General features: G+C 43.4%; 1 protein-coding gene across 1 annotated transcript in view; it reads left to right on the top strand.

Moving 5' to 3' along the window:
* The window catches only part of Atp8b1 (ATPase phospholipid transporting 8B1), a 130,843-nt gene that overhangs the window by 79,455 nt on the left and 34,488 nt on the right, over positions 1–16,900 (top strand). The window contains 10 exon segments of the mRNA XM_028856596.2: positions 101–198; positions 2,012–2,125; positions 4,200–4,298; positions 4,412–4,473; positions 8,175–8,247; positions 8,368–8,438; positions 9,714–9,796; positions 9,913–10,071; positions 10,353–10,441; positions 13,901–14,091. Coding sequence (XP_028712429.1) covers positions 101–198; positions 2,012–2,125; positions 4,200–4,298; positions 4,412–4,473; positions 8,175–8,247; positions 8,368–8,438; positions 9,714–9,796; positions 9,913–10,071; positions 10,353–10,441; positions 13,901–14,091 — 1,039 coding nt within the window.

The raw sequence follows: 16,900 nt of genomic DNA, 5'->3' as shown, positions 1-16,900 counted from the left end.
CACACACAGTGGATTAGGACCCACTCTACAGACCGCCCTTCAATTTGATTCCTTCCCAGTGACCCTCTACTTACAATTCTCCTCTCTTTCTCTTTTAAAGATTGCACATGGCAAGTCAAAGCAAATGACCGGAAATTCCATGAACAACCTCATTTTATGAACACCAAGTTCTTTTGTATTAAGGAGAGCAAATATGCGGTAAGTTATTGACAGAATTGTTTTTATACTAGCCCAAGTTTGCTTAGTCAAGTCGTGCTTCTCCGCTTCAAACAGTATCTTCCACCCAGGTAATTACTAATCTGGGGCTATTGATAACCCTCCGCTATTCTACAGAATGTCATTTTTATTAACATTTAACTACCCTGAAGGTTGGTAGGTGTGACTTGAAACAAAATAGAATTATATTAATGGAAACATCCCCTGTGTAGTGGCGGAGTTCTTAGTAAAATATTTTATGAAAATTATAAAACACCATCACTGAAGCCTTTCTTTGAAAGTAACAAGTTGACTCTACCTTGGATAGGTTTAGAGATACCAAAGAGATTTTCACCTAAAAAATGCTTATTTCTTTAAAACATGATAAACACATATAGATCAGTAGAGCTGGAGAGATGGCTCAGTGGTTAAGAGCACTTGCTTTTGCAGAGGACCCAGGTTTGGTTCCCAGCACCCACATGGCAGCTCACAACCCTCTCTAACTCTAATTCCTAGGAGTGTGGCACCCTCTTCTGGCCTCTGCAAGGACCAGGCATACATGTGGTACATATACATACAGTCAAAACATTCATATGTATGAATAAAAATCCATAACCCTATAAGACAGGGTTATTAACTTGACTGTATTAAGTAATACAGACAAGTATTAGTTAAAAGCAGAGAAATGAATTTATTCATTGTGGCCACATTGAGAAGAGTAACAATTAAAGCCATCAGTGACTTCCCAATTCCATCTTCCAGACCCTTCTGTGAGGTTAAAGATAACTAGAGCATGAGAAGTATGCATAACTAAGCTGTCCACCCACCACTGACCCATCATCGCGATGGTCTAGTCAGATCTACAAGGTGATCTGACAAGTTGTCATAACTATGTAAAATCTCTTTCCAGGAAAGAAATTCCTCCTCTGGCTTTTTTTCTCCCAACATTAGAGTGTTGAGACATTTTCAATTTCTTGGGGACCACTGTTTTAATAGTTCGATAGCCAAAGAGAAGGGTGTAGGTGCTTATTCTTAGACTCTCTTTTCTCCTGCGGACTGTTAGAGTACCACAGCTTGTGGCTTAGGAAGCAGAACTTTATTTTCTAATAGTTTGGGAAGTTGGAAGTCCAGAGTCAAGAGGCTGACAAAGTAGGTTCCTTATGGAGAATCTCGGGACCAGATCCATGCCTGGCCCAACATCTGGTGCTTGCCCACAAGTCTTACCATTCTTTGGCTTGTAAATATATCATTCCAATCCTTGCTTCTATCTTCTCCCTGTGTCTCTGTATCCAATTCCCCCCACCTCCCTATAAAGGCTCCAGTCCTTAGCTTAGAACTCACCCTGATCCATTGTGAAGTCATCTGGATTTCACCTGCCAGGACCCCATAGACAAGATCTTGTTAAAAGGCATTAGAGTTAGGGGTTAGTATACATTTTGGAGGACACAATCAACTTGCAAAATGGCTTTTGCTCTTTCGGACACAGTGGCCTTCATCTTCCCTTAATAAAAGGTACTTTCTTGCTCTGTTCATGTTGACATCAATCTTTGCCCCAAGTTCTAAGAGGTCCTATGGCTCAAGAAGTGTGTCAGCAGGATCCAGAAAGTCACAGTCTGGTGTCTGTGTCTTGTGATCTAGACTCTTATAGTCATCCCAAGCCTGGCTAGAATGAAATACTTTAAGAAAATCTCAGTATTCTTCTGACTGGAAAATTATGACCCTGGGCTTTGACAGGCTGTGGGAAATAGTCATTTGTGCAGGTGGGTGTACTTGTTGTATGGTACCATTTAGAATAATTCTTTTTTTCCCCCAACAGAATAATGCAATTAAAACATACAAGTACAACGGACTTACCTTTCTACCCATGAATTTGTTTGAACAATTTAAGCGAGCAGCCAATTTCTATTTCCTGATCCTTCTTATCTTGCAGGTAATGCCCTTTGATGCCTTGAATCTGTTGTCAGTGACTACGCTGTAGGTGTGCAGCAAATAAACAATCTCTAACGTGTTTTATATTTATATTAGGGTTTTCTACATAAGGGATCTGTGCCTCATGTGCAGAACCAGCCCAGTGAGTTAAGAAAATAAATGAGGCAGATGTTATTCTGATTCTATTTTGCATTTTTTGTTTCAGATATGGGGGTTGAACTTTGAGCCTCATACATGTCCTACCCCTGGGCTACATCCTCAGCCCTCTTTTTCACTTTTTCAATTTGAGGCAGAGTCTCATCTACTCACCCAGGCAGGCCTTGAACTTGCAATCTTCCTGCCTCAGCATCCTAAGTATCTAGGATAACAGTCCTGAACCAACAGACATGGTCTAACTCTGTTTTCAGACAACTGATTTTGTACTGATGTGAGTGATAAACTGTATCCCTAAAGTAAATAAAACTAAAATATTTATAAAATTATTTGTACCTTAAAATTAATTGGGTTTTTGTTGTTTGTTTTATATTTATCTTCTTTTTACTTAGTCATCTGTTTTTCCATAAGGATACTATTGACTTTTTATTGATAAATTGTTCATAAAGCTTCTAAGTTATTTTTGTAAATTGGTTTTACGTTAGAAAGAAAAATACTTTTTTTTTTTTTAAGCCAAGGAGTTCTTATCTGGAGCGTTAGACTTTTATCTGTATAGGAACGGTTACTATAATCAAGGGGCTCTCCACGTTTTAGTTAGTGCTCAGAATCGACCTTTAGTACCCGATATGTGGGTTATAAAGATAACTTAGTCAGTTGGCTTTATCAGATCCTTTATCACAAGGGTTGGATGGGAAAACACAACTGTGATTTACTAATGAAGCTCTAACATGTAGCGGATGTACATCTGAGAGGGATGTAGGGTATGTGGAGCAGAAAGTATAGATGGAGCAAACACACGAGGAAGAAGTGGTTACTCAACAGATGTTGGCAGTCAAAAAGCCTGATAACTTGATCGGAAAGGGCGTGTCAATGGGCAAGTGTACAGGTGTACACTTCAAGTCATGTTTGGTTTCTCTGTGGTCAGTGGGCTACTTAACCTTCATCGACTTCTAGAAGGAAGAAGGCAGATTTACATGCTCGTGATAAAGCTGCAGCACGTTTACTTTTCTTAAGACACAGCAATCTGCATTAAGGCCACAGCCATGGACAGGCTGTTTGCCTGCTTACTTGCTCTCTGTGAGGTAAACACCAGCACATACTCCATCTTGCAGAAAACAGCTAAGGCTTAGTGTAGTAAAGTAACTTGTCCAAAATCTGAAAGCCTGAATGTGTAGGGCTGAACAGGGCTGAACCCGGGAGCTTAACATCAAAGAACCAGATGTGGACCAAAGATCAGCAGGTTTCTGACAGATCTTTATTAAAGACGTATCCCTTGCACCTGAGAGACTATCTTGATCCAACAGAGGAGATTGTTTTGTTGCCTGAGCCAGCAGCAAGGACCATGATGGGAGCTTTGCCTGATCAGTTGCCTTCAGAAGCAGCCATATCTGTTGCCATCTGTTGTTGCATTGAAGGACCCACAGTAACTGGCTGGACACATTGCTGCTCAGAATTAGGGGCTGCTCTCTCCCCACGCTACCTACTTTGATTTTTTTTTCCAGACAGGATTTCTCTGTGTAATAGTCCTGGCTGTTCTGGAACTCACTTTGTAGACCAGGCTGGCCTCAAGCTCACAGAGATCCACCTGCCTCAGCCTCCTGAGTGCTGGAATAAAAGGCATCCAACCACCACCGCCCAACCCTACTTTGACTTTTTACACAATGGTTTAGATGTCTCCCTTTGATGCCTAGTTAAAGCCACAGTGAGATAATTTCTGGGGCCACTGTCTGCCAGACTGTTGAGAAGCCAGAGAGAGCCAGAAGAATGGTTCTTAAATGTCCTTTCCTCGACATGTTCCTGTATGTAGACTTGTTCAATGATAGACATTAGGATTAGCAAACTTAAAATTAGGTCTCCACTACCTGCAAGTTAGGTATATTTTTGTGGGAACCTGTGTATGCAAGCTTTTCCTTTTCTTTTAGGCAATTCCTCAAATCTCTACCCTGGCATGGTATACCACACTGGTACCACTACTTCTGGTGCTGGGCATCACAGCAGTCAAAGACCTGGTAGATGATGTGGTAAGGACTTCTCAAGTACCTTCTTCGTATTGTTCTGACCTTACTAACATTCGTCATTGGTGCTTTATATTTTGAGATGATTCAAATAATACTTCCTCATCTTCCTTTCCAAGGCTCGCCACAAAATGGACAAGGAAATCAACAATAGGACATGTGAAGTCATTAAGGATGGCAGGTATCCATTTTTAATTTAGCTACAAAGATTTCATGCATAAATATGTCTAGAGGCATACTGAAAGATAATTCTATTAGAGCCTTGAAGTCTATGGCACATTAGCTGTGTGTGTGTGTGTGTGTGTGTGTGTGTGTGTGTGTGTGTGTGTGTGTACATGAGTGTATGTACACAGGGTGCCAGAAGTCAATGCTGGTCATCTTCCCACAGATGCTACTGCCTCCCTTTTTGAAATCATGTCTCTCAAGGTTGTGGGGCTCACCAATTCAGTTAGACTGGCTGGCAAGCAAGCCCAGGGTCTGCCTATCTCCACCTCCTTAGCACTGCGATTACAAGCACGTACTGTCATTCCTGGCTCTGGGGATCGAACTCAGGTCCTCAAGACTTCATTGTAAGCACTTTACTGACTGAGGCATCTCTTCAGCCCAGTACATTAGTAGTTTAATAGTGAGTCATCTCTGATAAAGAGAGATGTTACCTCCCCTTCAGGGCAGTGTAGCTATACCCAAATTGGATTATATGTATTTGCTGATTGGGCTTGTGCTCCCAGACTATCTAGCACTTCCACCAGCCTGCTGCCTCTAATGTGCTGCTTCTACTTTGACAATCCCAAATGTGTCCCCTTCAGGGATTTCCTCATACAGGATGTCCCCATACCTTCCCTGGTTTGCCACCTAAAGTGATTTCTCCCTCCTCTCCATTTTCAGAACATTTAGTGCTCATTTCTTTTATGACATAAATTGTATTAGAATTATTTGGGGAGGTGTCCCATCTCCTGGTCCAGACTATGTCCTGCATCTCCTATGCAGAAAATATTCAATAAACTCTTGTTCAAGAAACAGAGAATGCAGTCAGCTCAGGCCAAGTCAACCAACTGAGGGAGCAGTAGTGAGTTGTTTTATGAGCAAGGTCCTCAAGGAATGAGTCCAAAGTCAAGTGCTAAAAATAGGATTGAAGGCCCACCTCAAAAGACTGTTTAACGTGTCCACAATTAGGAAAGGAACCCAATTTACAGCCACACATCCACTGCAGTTAGTTCAAAATAGGTGCCGCCAAGTTGTAAATGTTGACACAGGCTTTCTTCTTGTAAATAAATGGATTCTGGGCTGGAAGTCACCTCTGGAATCCCCTAGAGTCAATATTGTGAAGAGAGGGTAAGGTTCTTTGCCACCCCACCTCACTGTTTAGTGTGCATCAGTGATGTTGGTAATGAGCAGCCCTGAGGCTAGGGAGGGAGCTCAGAGCAGAGCACTTGCCTGCTATGCCTGAGGCCCTCTCTCTCTCTCTCTCTCTCTCTCACACACACACACACACACACACACACACACGCACGCACGCACGCACGCACGCACGCACGCACGCACGCACACACGCACGCACGCACGCAGGCTTTGCCTTGAACTTATCTGAGGAGCATCTCCAGCAGCTCCATGGCCCTGGCAGCTTGAACAGTGGAACCTGTGAGAATGAGGGCCATCAGTGAGGTAGGACCTAGAAGCCTCGTTCCAGGAAAACTGTCACATCACTCAGCGCAACAGAATGGCCTCTGATGTTCCCAGAGTTGGGATATAAAGTTGCTAAGTCCCTTTGTAAGTTGGGATTAACACATACATTTCTAAATCATGATGTAAGAAATATTGAAATATTAAATTAAGTATAAATTTCCCTTCACTTTATGTTTTGTTTTTTGTTTATGTTTTAGTTTTATTATTGTTTTTTTTTTGGTGCTGGAGCTTGAACTCAGGACCTTATACAATCCTAAACTGGCACTCTATCACCAAGCTGCATTTACTGAATGATAAGCCAAGATTATTTATAAAAGTTCTGGCATTGGGGATTTCAATTCTTATGAACTGAAGAAACTTGATATTAGCAAATACTTAAAATGTATTTTAAATTTCAAGTTTTCTGTGGTTTGTGAGCACATGAGAGGCAGCATAGTAATTAAATGTCTGTGCTCAGAAAATGGCTTGCTGAATCCTGCGAGGCTGTCACAGCCACTAACAGAACACATCTGACACTTTTGCTGCTCGTGACTCCTTTTTTGCCTGAGAAATTTTTAGTGAAGCCTCAGGTATGTGGGTATATAAAATATAGATATAAATCTATCATTGTCTGATAATAAATCATAAAAATCATTTTAGAGCAATTCTTTGCTACCAGTATAATTATTTGCCATTCATTAAGAGTGAAAGTACATTTTCATACCAATGGGATGAATGTGCTTGTGTATTTTTATATGAAGAATTAAGTCTTGGCTGAACATTTGACATTGCAGGACTTAGAACAGCTTTGGCACTTTTTGGAGCACTGGTCAATATTTACTGGTCTGTAAATTGTCAATGCTGGCATCTCTGCTCCATACAAATACACAGTACAAATGGCAGAGTGAGTTTAGAGCCATTGAAGAAATTGTTGCAAATTCTATTCTAATCCCAAGCCAGAATTTACTTTTTTTTTTACAAAATTAAAGTAAGCAACTCAAAACCAGCCAATTTTTAATTTATTTTTTAGGCTATCATATGAAGTAATGAACTCCATTATGACATTTTCATCATTATCTGTCATATTTTGCTCTCAACAATTCCCTTCCAGCAATTATTAAAATCAAGCATCTCAATGTAACACAAACTTTCTGAGGAATATGTACAGGAAATATTAAAGTCTTTGTTTCCCACAGTTAAAGAGTTATGTCTCAGCCAGGCATGGTGGTGCACACCTTTAATCCCAGCAGGGAGGCAGAGACAGGCAGATCCCTGTGAGTTCAAGGCCAGCCTGGTCTACAGATTGAGTTCCAGGATAGCCAGGGCTTCATAGAAAACCCTGTCTCAAAAAAAAAAAAAAAAAGAGTTATGTCTCTATGAGAACAGAAAGCACTGTGTGTACCATGCAAACACCACACTCTGTAACAAGTACTGTTCTCAAACCTGGCCAAAGCATCCCGGTCAGTGTTTATAGACAGAACTGTGGCTGCAGGGAAGTCCTGTGATACAACTTGGATAAGCACTCCCAGAAACACCTCAGGCTCATTAAGCATTTGATTTGGGGTTTTGAGTTGTTGTGTGTTCATAAATTTGTTACTGTTGCCAAACATTTGCCAACCCCCATGGTTGCGTGACCTCAGATGAAATAGTAAGCCGGGGTTTCCGAAGCCATGGCTTAGTACACCTTTTGTGTGCGTGCGCAAGCCTTTGGGCCTGAGTGTTATAGTTTGATGCTTTGTGAATGTGGATTCCTTAGAAAGGGAAAAATCCTGTGGAATTTAAAGAATGAGGGGAGCCCAGCTTTAAGGCCATTGGGGATTCTTGGTGGCCTGTGGGGGAATCGTGCATTCCTGTCCTTGTGCTGGCACTAAACAAATGAGGAGTGACAGAGGGAAAAATAAAAATAAAAAGCAAAACAAACAACCCAGGGAGGGACAGCAAGCCCTGAGCATAAAGAGAGGGGTGGCCACTGTCCCCACTGTGTGGAAGTGCCCCCTGGTGGGTTCTTCCTTATGTTGGGTAGGGTAGAACGAACACAGCAAAGTCCCTTTGCCATTGTCCCCCAAGCAGGTGACTCTTGTGACGTCATTGAAAGGGAAAACTTGTAGCAAGCACTTTCCCGTAATCTGCACATTTTCCCAAACCTTTACACCCAGGAAGAGCGATAATTTCTTGGTCTGAAACTTAAAAACCCAAATTATTGTTATTTTTGGTGTTTAGGTTCAAAATCATCAAGTGGAAAGACATCCAAGTCGGAGACGTCCTTCGTTTGAAGAAGAATGATTTTATTCCTGTAAGTGACCAACTTCTGCTTCTCTTATTCTCCTCATGCGTCCCCACCCCACCCCCCACCCCACCCACGTTCCTTCCACTCTGGGGACCCTGCGTGACAGGTGTCTTTTGTTTTGGACAGGCTGACATTCTGCTGCTGTCCAGCTCAGAGCCCAACAGCCTCTGCTATGTAGAAACGGCTGAGCTCGATGGGTGAGTGTGTCTTAGGTGGACCTACGTCAAAGGTGGCCTGGAAGGAAATGTGCATTGCATATTCTGGGGAGGAAACCCTGAGACTTGACCTTTGCCTCAGTCACTTGTTGGCAGTCTGACTATCCAGAGTGGACTGACTCCCTTTTTTCTATAAAATGGAGTGTTCACTATAAAGGCTGTTCCCGGCTTCCCATCAAGATCACGGCTAAGCAATGATCAGACTCACAGACGACCATGGACTCTGTTATAACTTCAGAAATGAGACTAGGTTCTTTGTCAATAGACAATTTTTTATTTGCTTATCAGTTTTAGAATAAAGTGCTGGTTTTTGAGCCATTTTCGGTAGACTTATTGAGTTCTTAATTGCATGTAAATATTTAATCTACTATTTAATTATTACTCCATGAGGAAGCTGAGGCCCAGGGAGGTGAAGTAGCCTGGCTAAGGTCACACAGTAAGGGACAGTCAGGGCTCTGTTCCTTGTGACCCTTGTTTCTCATAACCCAGAAATGGACCCACTGCTTTATGAGGGTCTAGAGTCACAGGTTTGGACATCTAGCCTTCCCTGGCTCTGTAGATCAGCCAGTCGATTGTCCAGTGACATCACTCTTACTCCAAATGCTGGAAAATTCTGAAGTTTTCCAGAGAGAGTAAGTCCCGTCCGTCATGCCTTGTCATAACCAAATGGTGGAACTAGGATCACCAGTCAGCTTCCTAATGAGTGGAGACTCTTGTGTGACTCACAGCCTGGTTCTCCTAAGTGGATGTGCCTGCCTGGCCCCCATGGGGCGCTAACACTTGCCTTCCTTTGTGCTGTGCTTGGAGCAGCCTTGTGGTCTGGGCAGCCTATGTATTCCTGCCACCTCCTTTGCTAGATAGAGCTGCCTTTCAGAAACACTTCCAATTGCCTGCTCCAGAAAGTACATGGACAGGAGGTGCTGAGCAGGGTGTCTGCACTGGGTTGGTATGCATACCATTGTAGTGTGGCAGCACGTTGTAGACCAGGTTGGGGGTGAGAAGTTCATTTGAAGAGAAGGCTGTGGGTACTTCGTCTTAAGTGGCACGGTGGCACACTTTAGGTTTATAATCTTGCTCTAGCATCAGATTGTCCCATCTAAACTTACAATTAGAGTTTGAAAAAAGAACAAGCTAACAGTCAAGCTTCACTTACTCCCAGGAAGGCCCGATGTTACTTTATGGAATTTTTTGTTGTTGTTGTTCTTTTGAGCTCCAAATGGTGTTCCTTAAATTTTACCTGCTTCCCCTTCCCTGTAGAGAAACCAATTTGAAGTTCAAAATGGCCCTTGAAATCACAGACCAGTATCTCCAAAAAGAAGAGAACTTGGCAGCATTTGATGGTTTGTACAGAACTGCCTTACTTGTTTTAAATTCTAGTTGTTTTATTTGGTGTCCATTGGGAAAGCCCGGGTCTTTTGTATTTGACTGATTTTGTGAATCACACCATTTGAAAAAGGTTTCATCGAATGTGAAGAACCCAACAACCGGCTAGACAAGTTCACGGGAACACTGTTTTGGAGGAAACGGAGCTTTCCTTTGGATGCTGACAAAATCCTGTTACGTGGCTGTGTGATCAGGAACACCGATGTCTGCCATGGCTTGGTCATTTTTGCAGGTACTTCCCGAATGTGCTTCTTGTTCTTGCGATTTTAAGAAAGAGCTGAGCTGTCCAGGCTTGACATCCCAGCCCTCAGGAGGCTGAAGCAGGAGGACTGATAATTTAGCTAACTAGAACTGTATAGTTTAACCATGACTTGGACGTGTTTGTAGAGAATGAGGGGTGGGAAGTGCTTTTCTGTTCTTTTTCTATCAAAAATCACAGAAAGAGTAATTTTATTGACATGCTTATTAGTTGAACTTTCCAACTATTCATCACATTGAATTTTCTATTTTTAGGTGCTGACACTAAGATAATGAAGAATAGTGGGAAAACCAGATTTAAAAGAACGAAAATTGATTACTTGATGAACTACATGGTGTACACGGTATTTATTTTTCATTTTAGTAGATGAGAGATTAGATGAGACTACTGCCTTTTGCAATAATTTTGATGTATGTTTTTCTAATGCAAGGCAATCTTACAACTTTAGATGGAATGCAAAGAGGCCTGGATACACCAAGCCTAGTAGGATGGATGTTAAAGGGAGTCCCATGCCTTTTCTGAGAAATTTCATACTTCAAGCAGGACAGCCCCATCGGGGAGAAAAAAATCAGAGGCTATCCCCAGGTGTTTTCTTGATTGGTTATTGACTAGTTAAGAACCGGGGACACTACCATGGGGCCCTTACCAAGTTGTTAGGGTCAGAGCCCAGGTCCTGGCATCCCCAACAAGCTGGGCTTGGCCACCCAACCTCACTACGTCAATGAAACAGGCAAGTACTAGTCAGAAACAGAGAAAGGAGATTTCCTCGGCGTGGCCACACTGGGACAAGAATTCCAAGCCTGTTGTCAGGATCATGGCATGAGGTTTAATCTCAACTAGAGGGAAGGAAGTGTCCAAAAGGAAGCAGCCTTGGTTAGGTTGGGGTCCCACCCATCACTGACCCATCATTGTTTGAACTCCAGTTCCAATCCTCTGGCTGGCCAGCGCTTTAGCCTTTTCCTTTGCCCAGCATTAGATTCCTGGGAAAATTCCATTTACTTGGGGACCATTGTCTCAATAGACTGATAGCCAAAGGGGTGGGCACAGACATTTCTCTTTAAAATATCTCCCCTCTATTAGCCAGGAGTGTTAAAATTCTAGGAACTGTAAAGTGGATTTTATTGCTGTTAGTTTCCATAGTAGTAGTTATCATAAACGCAGATGTGTCTGTGTGTGTGTGTACACATGAGCTCATGTGCTCTCATATACATATGAGTTTGCACACCCACCAACCTAAGGCAAGGCCAAAAATAAGGCTTGTTGAGGGTCTTCAAAGCCATACCCAGGCTCAAGATTAGGCGGATGCATGGGGTTTGGATATACGGGTGCTCACACCTGTGTCTTGCCGCAGCCCAAGGTTACAAAACAAGATGAACAGAAGGCTCATGAGACGAAATCTAGAGGAAATTTGTCTAGACCCCACATTGAATCACACCAGATAGGCACTCAGTTCCCTCAGCAACAGTGTGTGACTGTGTGTGTGCCCTGTTGTCTCCAATGACGCTTCTTAGAGACTCTTTTAACTGGGGGCTAGGTGTGTAGGCTCCACTTGCCCACCATGCTTCAAATTCCAGACTTCCTGTAGGAATACAGGTGGTCAGCATAAATGGTGTTGTCTGCCCAAACAGGCACACTGATCTGTTCTTACAGGGCAGTGGTTCTCAACCTATGGGGTCAAGACCCCTTTGGGGAGGTCATATGATCATTTCACAGGGGTTGCATATCAGATATCTATGATATGATTCATAACCATAGCAAAGTTACAGTTAGGAAGTAGCAAAGAGAATAATTGTATGGTTGGGGGTCACCACAACACGAGGAACTGTATTAAAAGGTTGCAGCATTCGGAAGGTTGAGAACCACTGTTATAGCAGAATCAGACATAAGGAGCTGGGAAATCCTCCCCAAACCTTAGTTTCCATATGCCAGCCAGAGGCCGATCTTGGAAGCCACCTCCCAAGGAGAGTGGGCTTGGGCCTGCATGGTTAACTCTATTCTGCACACACTGAGAATTGCATTTCCAATACTTAGCTCAACCTAAATGCATAAACGCTTCAGAATGTGTAGTTACAGTTTGTTCAAGTGTGTACATACTTACAGCCACAAGAAGTAATAAAGCAATCCAAAGACCAACCCTCCCGCCCCCAGTTTCATAAAAACATTAGTTGGACTTGGAATATTTGTATCCAGTGCCGTTGTAACCATCACAATGAGAGCACTCACAGATCGTTCTCTCTCTTCTGGGACCATTCATTTCAAGGAGGTACTTTGAGAGTCTGTGTTCAGAACTTTACGTTTTCCCTGGAAATTTTATTACTCCTGTGAATATATAAATATTGCTAGGAAAATTGAAAAAAGAAATTGAGACAGGGAGGCTGGCTTGAATTTTGTGTTCCAAAAACATACGCTTCTCAACTCCATCACATGGCACCTGTTGTACCTCAGATAATCTTGTGAGCTGTATTAGTTACCTTTCTGTTGCTATGACAAATGCCATGACCAAAAGCAACTTAGAGGGAAAAGGGGTTTTATTGGCTCTGGTTCCCAGTAAATAAAGTCTGTCCCATGGGAAGACATCACTTAACCAAAGAGGAATAAGGTGGGCCCGACAGTCAGGAACCAGAGACAGGGAACAGGAAGTGGAACCAAGCTCTAGAACCTCAAGGCCCACCCCTCAGTCATATTTTTCCTCCAGCAAGGCTCCACCTCTTAAAGCTTTCACAACCTTCTCAAACAGTACTTCCAACTGGGGGCCACGTGTTTAAATACATGAGCCTAGGAGATAGTTCATCCTTCAAATCATTGCATTTACAATGTCACACAGCTCCTATAGCATCGAACCTGTATGAATACCCAAATACGGGGGACATTTGCTCACCTTTCTTAAAAGCAAACAAACAAACAAACAAAATAGAAGGAGATGGTGGCCCATCCCTATATTCATAGCATTTGGCTACTAAAACAAGCTTGAGAGTTCAGAGTCTGCCTGGGTTACACAGTAAGATCTATCTTAGAAAACAAAACAGAGCAAGCAATATAGCTCAGGTGGTAGAGGATTTGCCTAGCATGAATGAAGCCCTGGGTTGGATTCCTCCCACCTCATAAACAGAGTACAATGGCACACGCCTTTATTCCTAGAAGTAGAGGCAGGTAGATCAGAATGGCTATAGTCATCCCCAAGTATATAGAGAGGTCAAGGGGTACATGGACTGTATGAGACCCTTTCTCAAAAAATTGAAACAAAACAATTTCCATCCAGTATTTTCTATGGTTCTCTCAACACAGTGTTCTTTGAAGTTGCTTCATGCTAGGGTATCTTCCCAAACGATATGCACTGTTTGAGGCTGCCCTGTCATATAAACAACTTTAAGGATAAGGCATTAGCTCCTCTTTTGAAAGATAATTTTGTGAAGAAAACTTAGCCTTGTAAATATAAAGCAGTCAGTCACAACCTTATGGATTTTTTTTTGTTTGTTTGTTTTTGTTTTTCGAGACAGGGTTTCTCTGTGTAGCTTTGCGCCCGCCCTTCCTGGAACTCACTTGGTAGCCCAGGCTGGCCTCAAACTCACAGAGATCTGCCTGACTCTGCCTCACGAGTGCTGGGATTAAAGGCGTGTGCCACCACCGCCTAGCTCCTTATGGACTTTTAAAGCATACTTACAGTCCTGTTTTTTTTTTTTTTAGGAGTAATGTTTTTACAGTTCTTTTAAAGGTCATATGTATGTAAAGTGCTAAATAATGTTATTAGAATCTTTGAAAGGTATGGAGTTGGAAATCCTGCTTCATTTTGCATGTCTTCTAGATCTTCATTGTACTCATCCTGGTTTCTGCCGGCCTTGCCATTGGCCACGCTTACTGGGAAGCACAAGTTGGCAATTATTCCTGGTACCTCTATGATGGAGAAAATGCCACACCCTCCTACCGGGGGTTCCTGAATTTCTGGGGCTACATCATTGTGCTGAACACCATGGTGCCCATCTCTCTCTATGTCAGGTAAGCCTGGCCTCCCCTTGGCCTCCTGCTTCCAGGCAAGAGTGCAGTACGTTTTCCCAGTGAAGCACCTTCATGTTTAGCAATCACTGTTTCAAAGGTCAAAAGGAAGAAGAAAATAAATTTCATTTTGGAACTGAGAGTGAGGTAGGAGAAGGGCGTGTGAACTTTGAGTATCTCCTCTGTGCCAGGCACTTTACCTTGTCCCCTGTGCAGATAAGGCCAGTGATGTTCCACGGCCAAAGGTGACAGTCATTTGCTTGGTGAGCCCTTCCCAGTGGGTTCCAAAGCACAGGGTTCACCAAGAGTCTGGGAGAAAGTGGAGATTCAGGATGCCGTGGGACGTTCTTCCTTTTCCAGAGCCTCTGTTCTCTCAACAGAACCTTCTTGACTACGGTTGCTCCAGCTTTGCTCATCTGTCGGGCTCCTGCTTCCTGTTGCTTCCTCTTGGTAGGGAAGGTGTCCCCTGCTTTCCTTCAGCCTCTCTAAAATGCTGTTTTTCTGTGCAGTGCCAACCCCAGTAAAGGTCAAGTCAGAGCTGTCTGCTCTATAATCATCCCTCCTTCTTCTCTTTCTTCTTTCTCTCAAATCAAAGTTCACGGTTATTGACCAGTTGGATTTGGGACCTTTGGGACTGTGCCTTGTAATGCATAATCAACCAGTCAGCTATTACCCCAGTGACCAAGAACCCAGAGGCACCCAGGATCTCTCACACTCGTATCCCTGGAAGTTTTTACTTAATTTAAAATTTTATTACATGTGCAATTGTTTTTTTTATTTTATGACATGGTAGTTACTGGCATTCTCTGAGTAGGAAGTAAATCCTTGGGCTGCCGTCTGTTCAGTGGCCACTTTAACAGAAACCAAGATGGCGAGCCAAGATGGCAGTGCTAAGGAGATGCATGGCTGGGTGGGTAAAGTGCTCATTGCAAAAGCAAGAAGATGAGTTTGGATCCTCAGCACCCGCATGCGAGCTGGACATGCTGGGGTGTGTCCTGTAACCCCAGTGCTTCAGGGAGGGATGTGGTGGTAGGGTACATGGAGACAGGCAGATCCTTGAGGCTCACTACCCAGCAAGTCTTGCCAAAATGGTGAGCTCCAGGTTCAGTGAGAGACACTATCTCAAAATATAAGGCGGAGAGCCGTAGAGAAAGACCCTTGATGTTGACTTGTGACCTTCAGATGCACATGCACGAGCAGGCACACCCGCATACCATGCATTGCCCTTCACAGTACTTTTTAAGACAGGATCTCTCACTGAACCTGAAGTTCACCAGCTGGGCTAGACTGACTGATGGGGAAGCACTGGAGATCCCCCTGCCTCCTCCCAGTGATGGACTGTAGGCTTAAATTGCTGTATTCTTCTTTTTATGTGGGAGCTGAAGAATCAGACTTGGGTACTCAAGTTTGTATAGCAAACATTTTACCAATGGAGCGATCTCCCCATTGTCTGTGTGTTGTTGTGATGGGGTCTTTCTTTGTATTCCTGGCCTGCAGCTCATTGTTCAGAACAGGCTGGCCTTGACCTTGTGGTAACCCTCTGCCTCTGCCACCCAAGTTCTGGGACCACACCTGACTCTACCTGCACCCTTTCATTTCCTTCAGGCCTTGGCTCATGCATTACCTTGTCTCCCTGGCCTCTACCTCACCTGATCTAAATGCTCACGTCTTCTTCTTATCGGTCTTTATCCCCTGTTCCCTGCTTTGATTTTTCTACATAGAATGTGCAGCCCTTGAGGGTTTACATTTGCTGGATTATTTTAGTTTGTCTGCAGGGGGTTCATCTGCTTTGTTCTCAGTGTTGAGCACCAAGTAGGACTGCCACTTCTAAGGGACTTATTCCCACCTACAGAACTTGTACAGCCATGTGTCACCAATGAAGCAGTTGCCGGGTACACAAACAGCCTTACATCTGAGTTTTAAAATCAACATAGGATATCTGCTTTTGGACATTGTGTCATTTCTAAGAATTTAGAAAGCATATATGCTTTTCCCCAGTGTGGTAAGCAACTAAGAAGCTAATGGCCAAAAGACTTGACTCATTGGATACATGATGGTATGTCACCTAGTGGATCTTAATTCTCTTTGTACAGGTGAACTTGGCCATCCCAATTGTTCCTAGGTATGAGGGGCAGTGAGGAAGAGAGTGGGATGACTGTATCCCTGGTTCTGGCCGTAATGTCACTGTGACTGTTCCCACTGGGCTGTGTGTTCTGAGTGCAGAGTTCCTTAGCTGTGACTGAAGTGCCCAAGAGTGAGTAGGAAATGACACTGATGAGGTGTCATGAGTGGACACCACTGATCCTGAAGCTGGAGAGTGATAGGTTTGGTCAGGGGGAGCAGAGAGTGGCTTTTAAGCTGGGTGACTTTAACAGACCAGAACTTGATTCTTCATAGTTCAGGAGGCTGGGGAGTCGAACAGAAAGGGCAGAGTCCTTGCTAAGTGGTGAGAACCCATACTTGTATCACAGGTGGCCCCTTCTTACGTTATCTCATGGCAAAGGGGGGCAAACGAGCTCCCTCGGGCTTCTTTAATGCAGATGCAAGTGCCATTTGTGAGCTCTTCATCATTAGGACCTAACCATCACAGAAGAGCCCTACCTTAGTACTATTGCATTGAAGATTAGGTTTCACTCTAAGGGCGGTGGGGGAAGGTGGTAATAACAGTTGCTATTCTCATTGGTATAACAGTATATCTGATCAAAGAAGCTTAAAGAAGGAAGGATTTCTTTGGGTTCCGGCTTAGAGGGTACACGGTCTGTCATGCTAGGGAAAACATGGTGGTAGGAGTGTGAGGCAGCGGGTCCCATTG

This window comes from Peromyscus leucopus, chromosome 19 (assembly GCF_004664715.2).
Source record: "Peromyscus leucopus breed LL Stock chromosome 19, UCI_PerLeu_2.1, whole genome shotgun sequence".
NCBI lineage: Eukaryota > Metazoa > Chordata > Mammalia > Rodentia > Cricetidae > Peromyscus > Peromyscus leucopus.
This window is presented reverse-complemented; position numbering and strand designations above follow the sequence as displayed.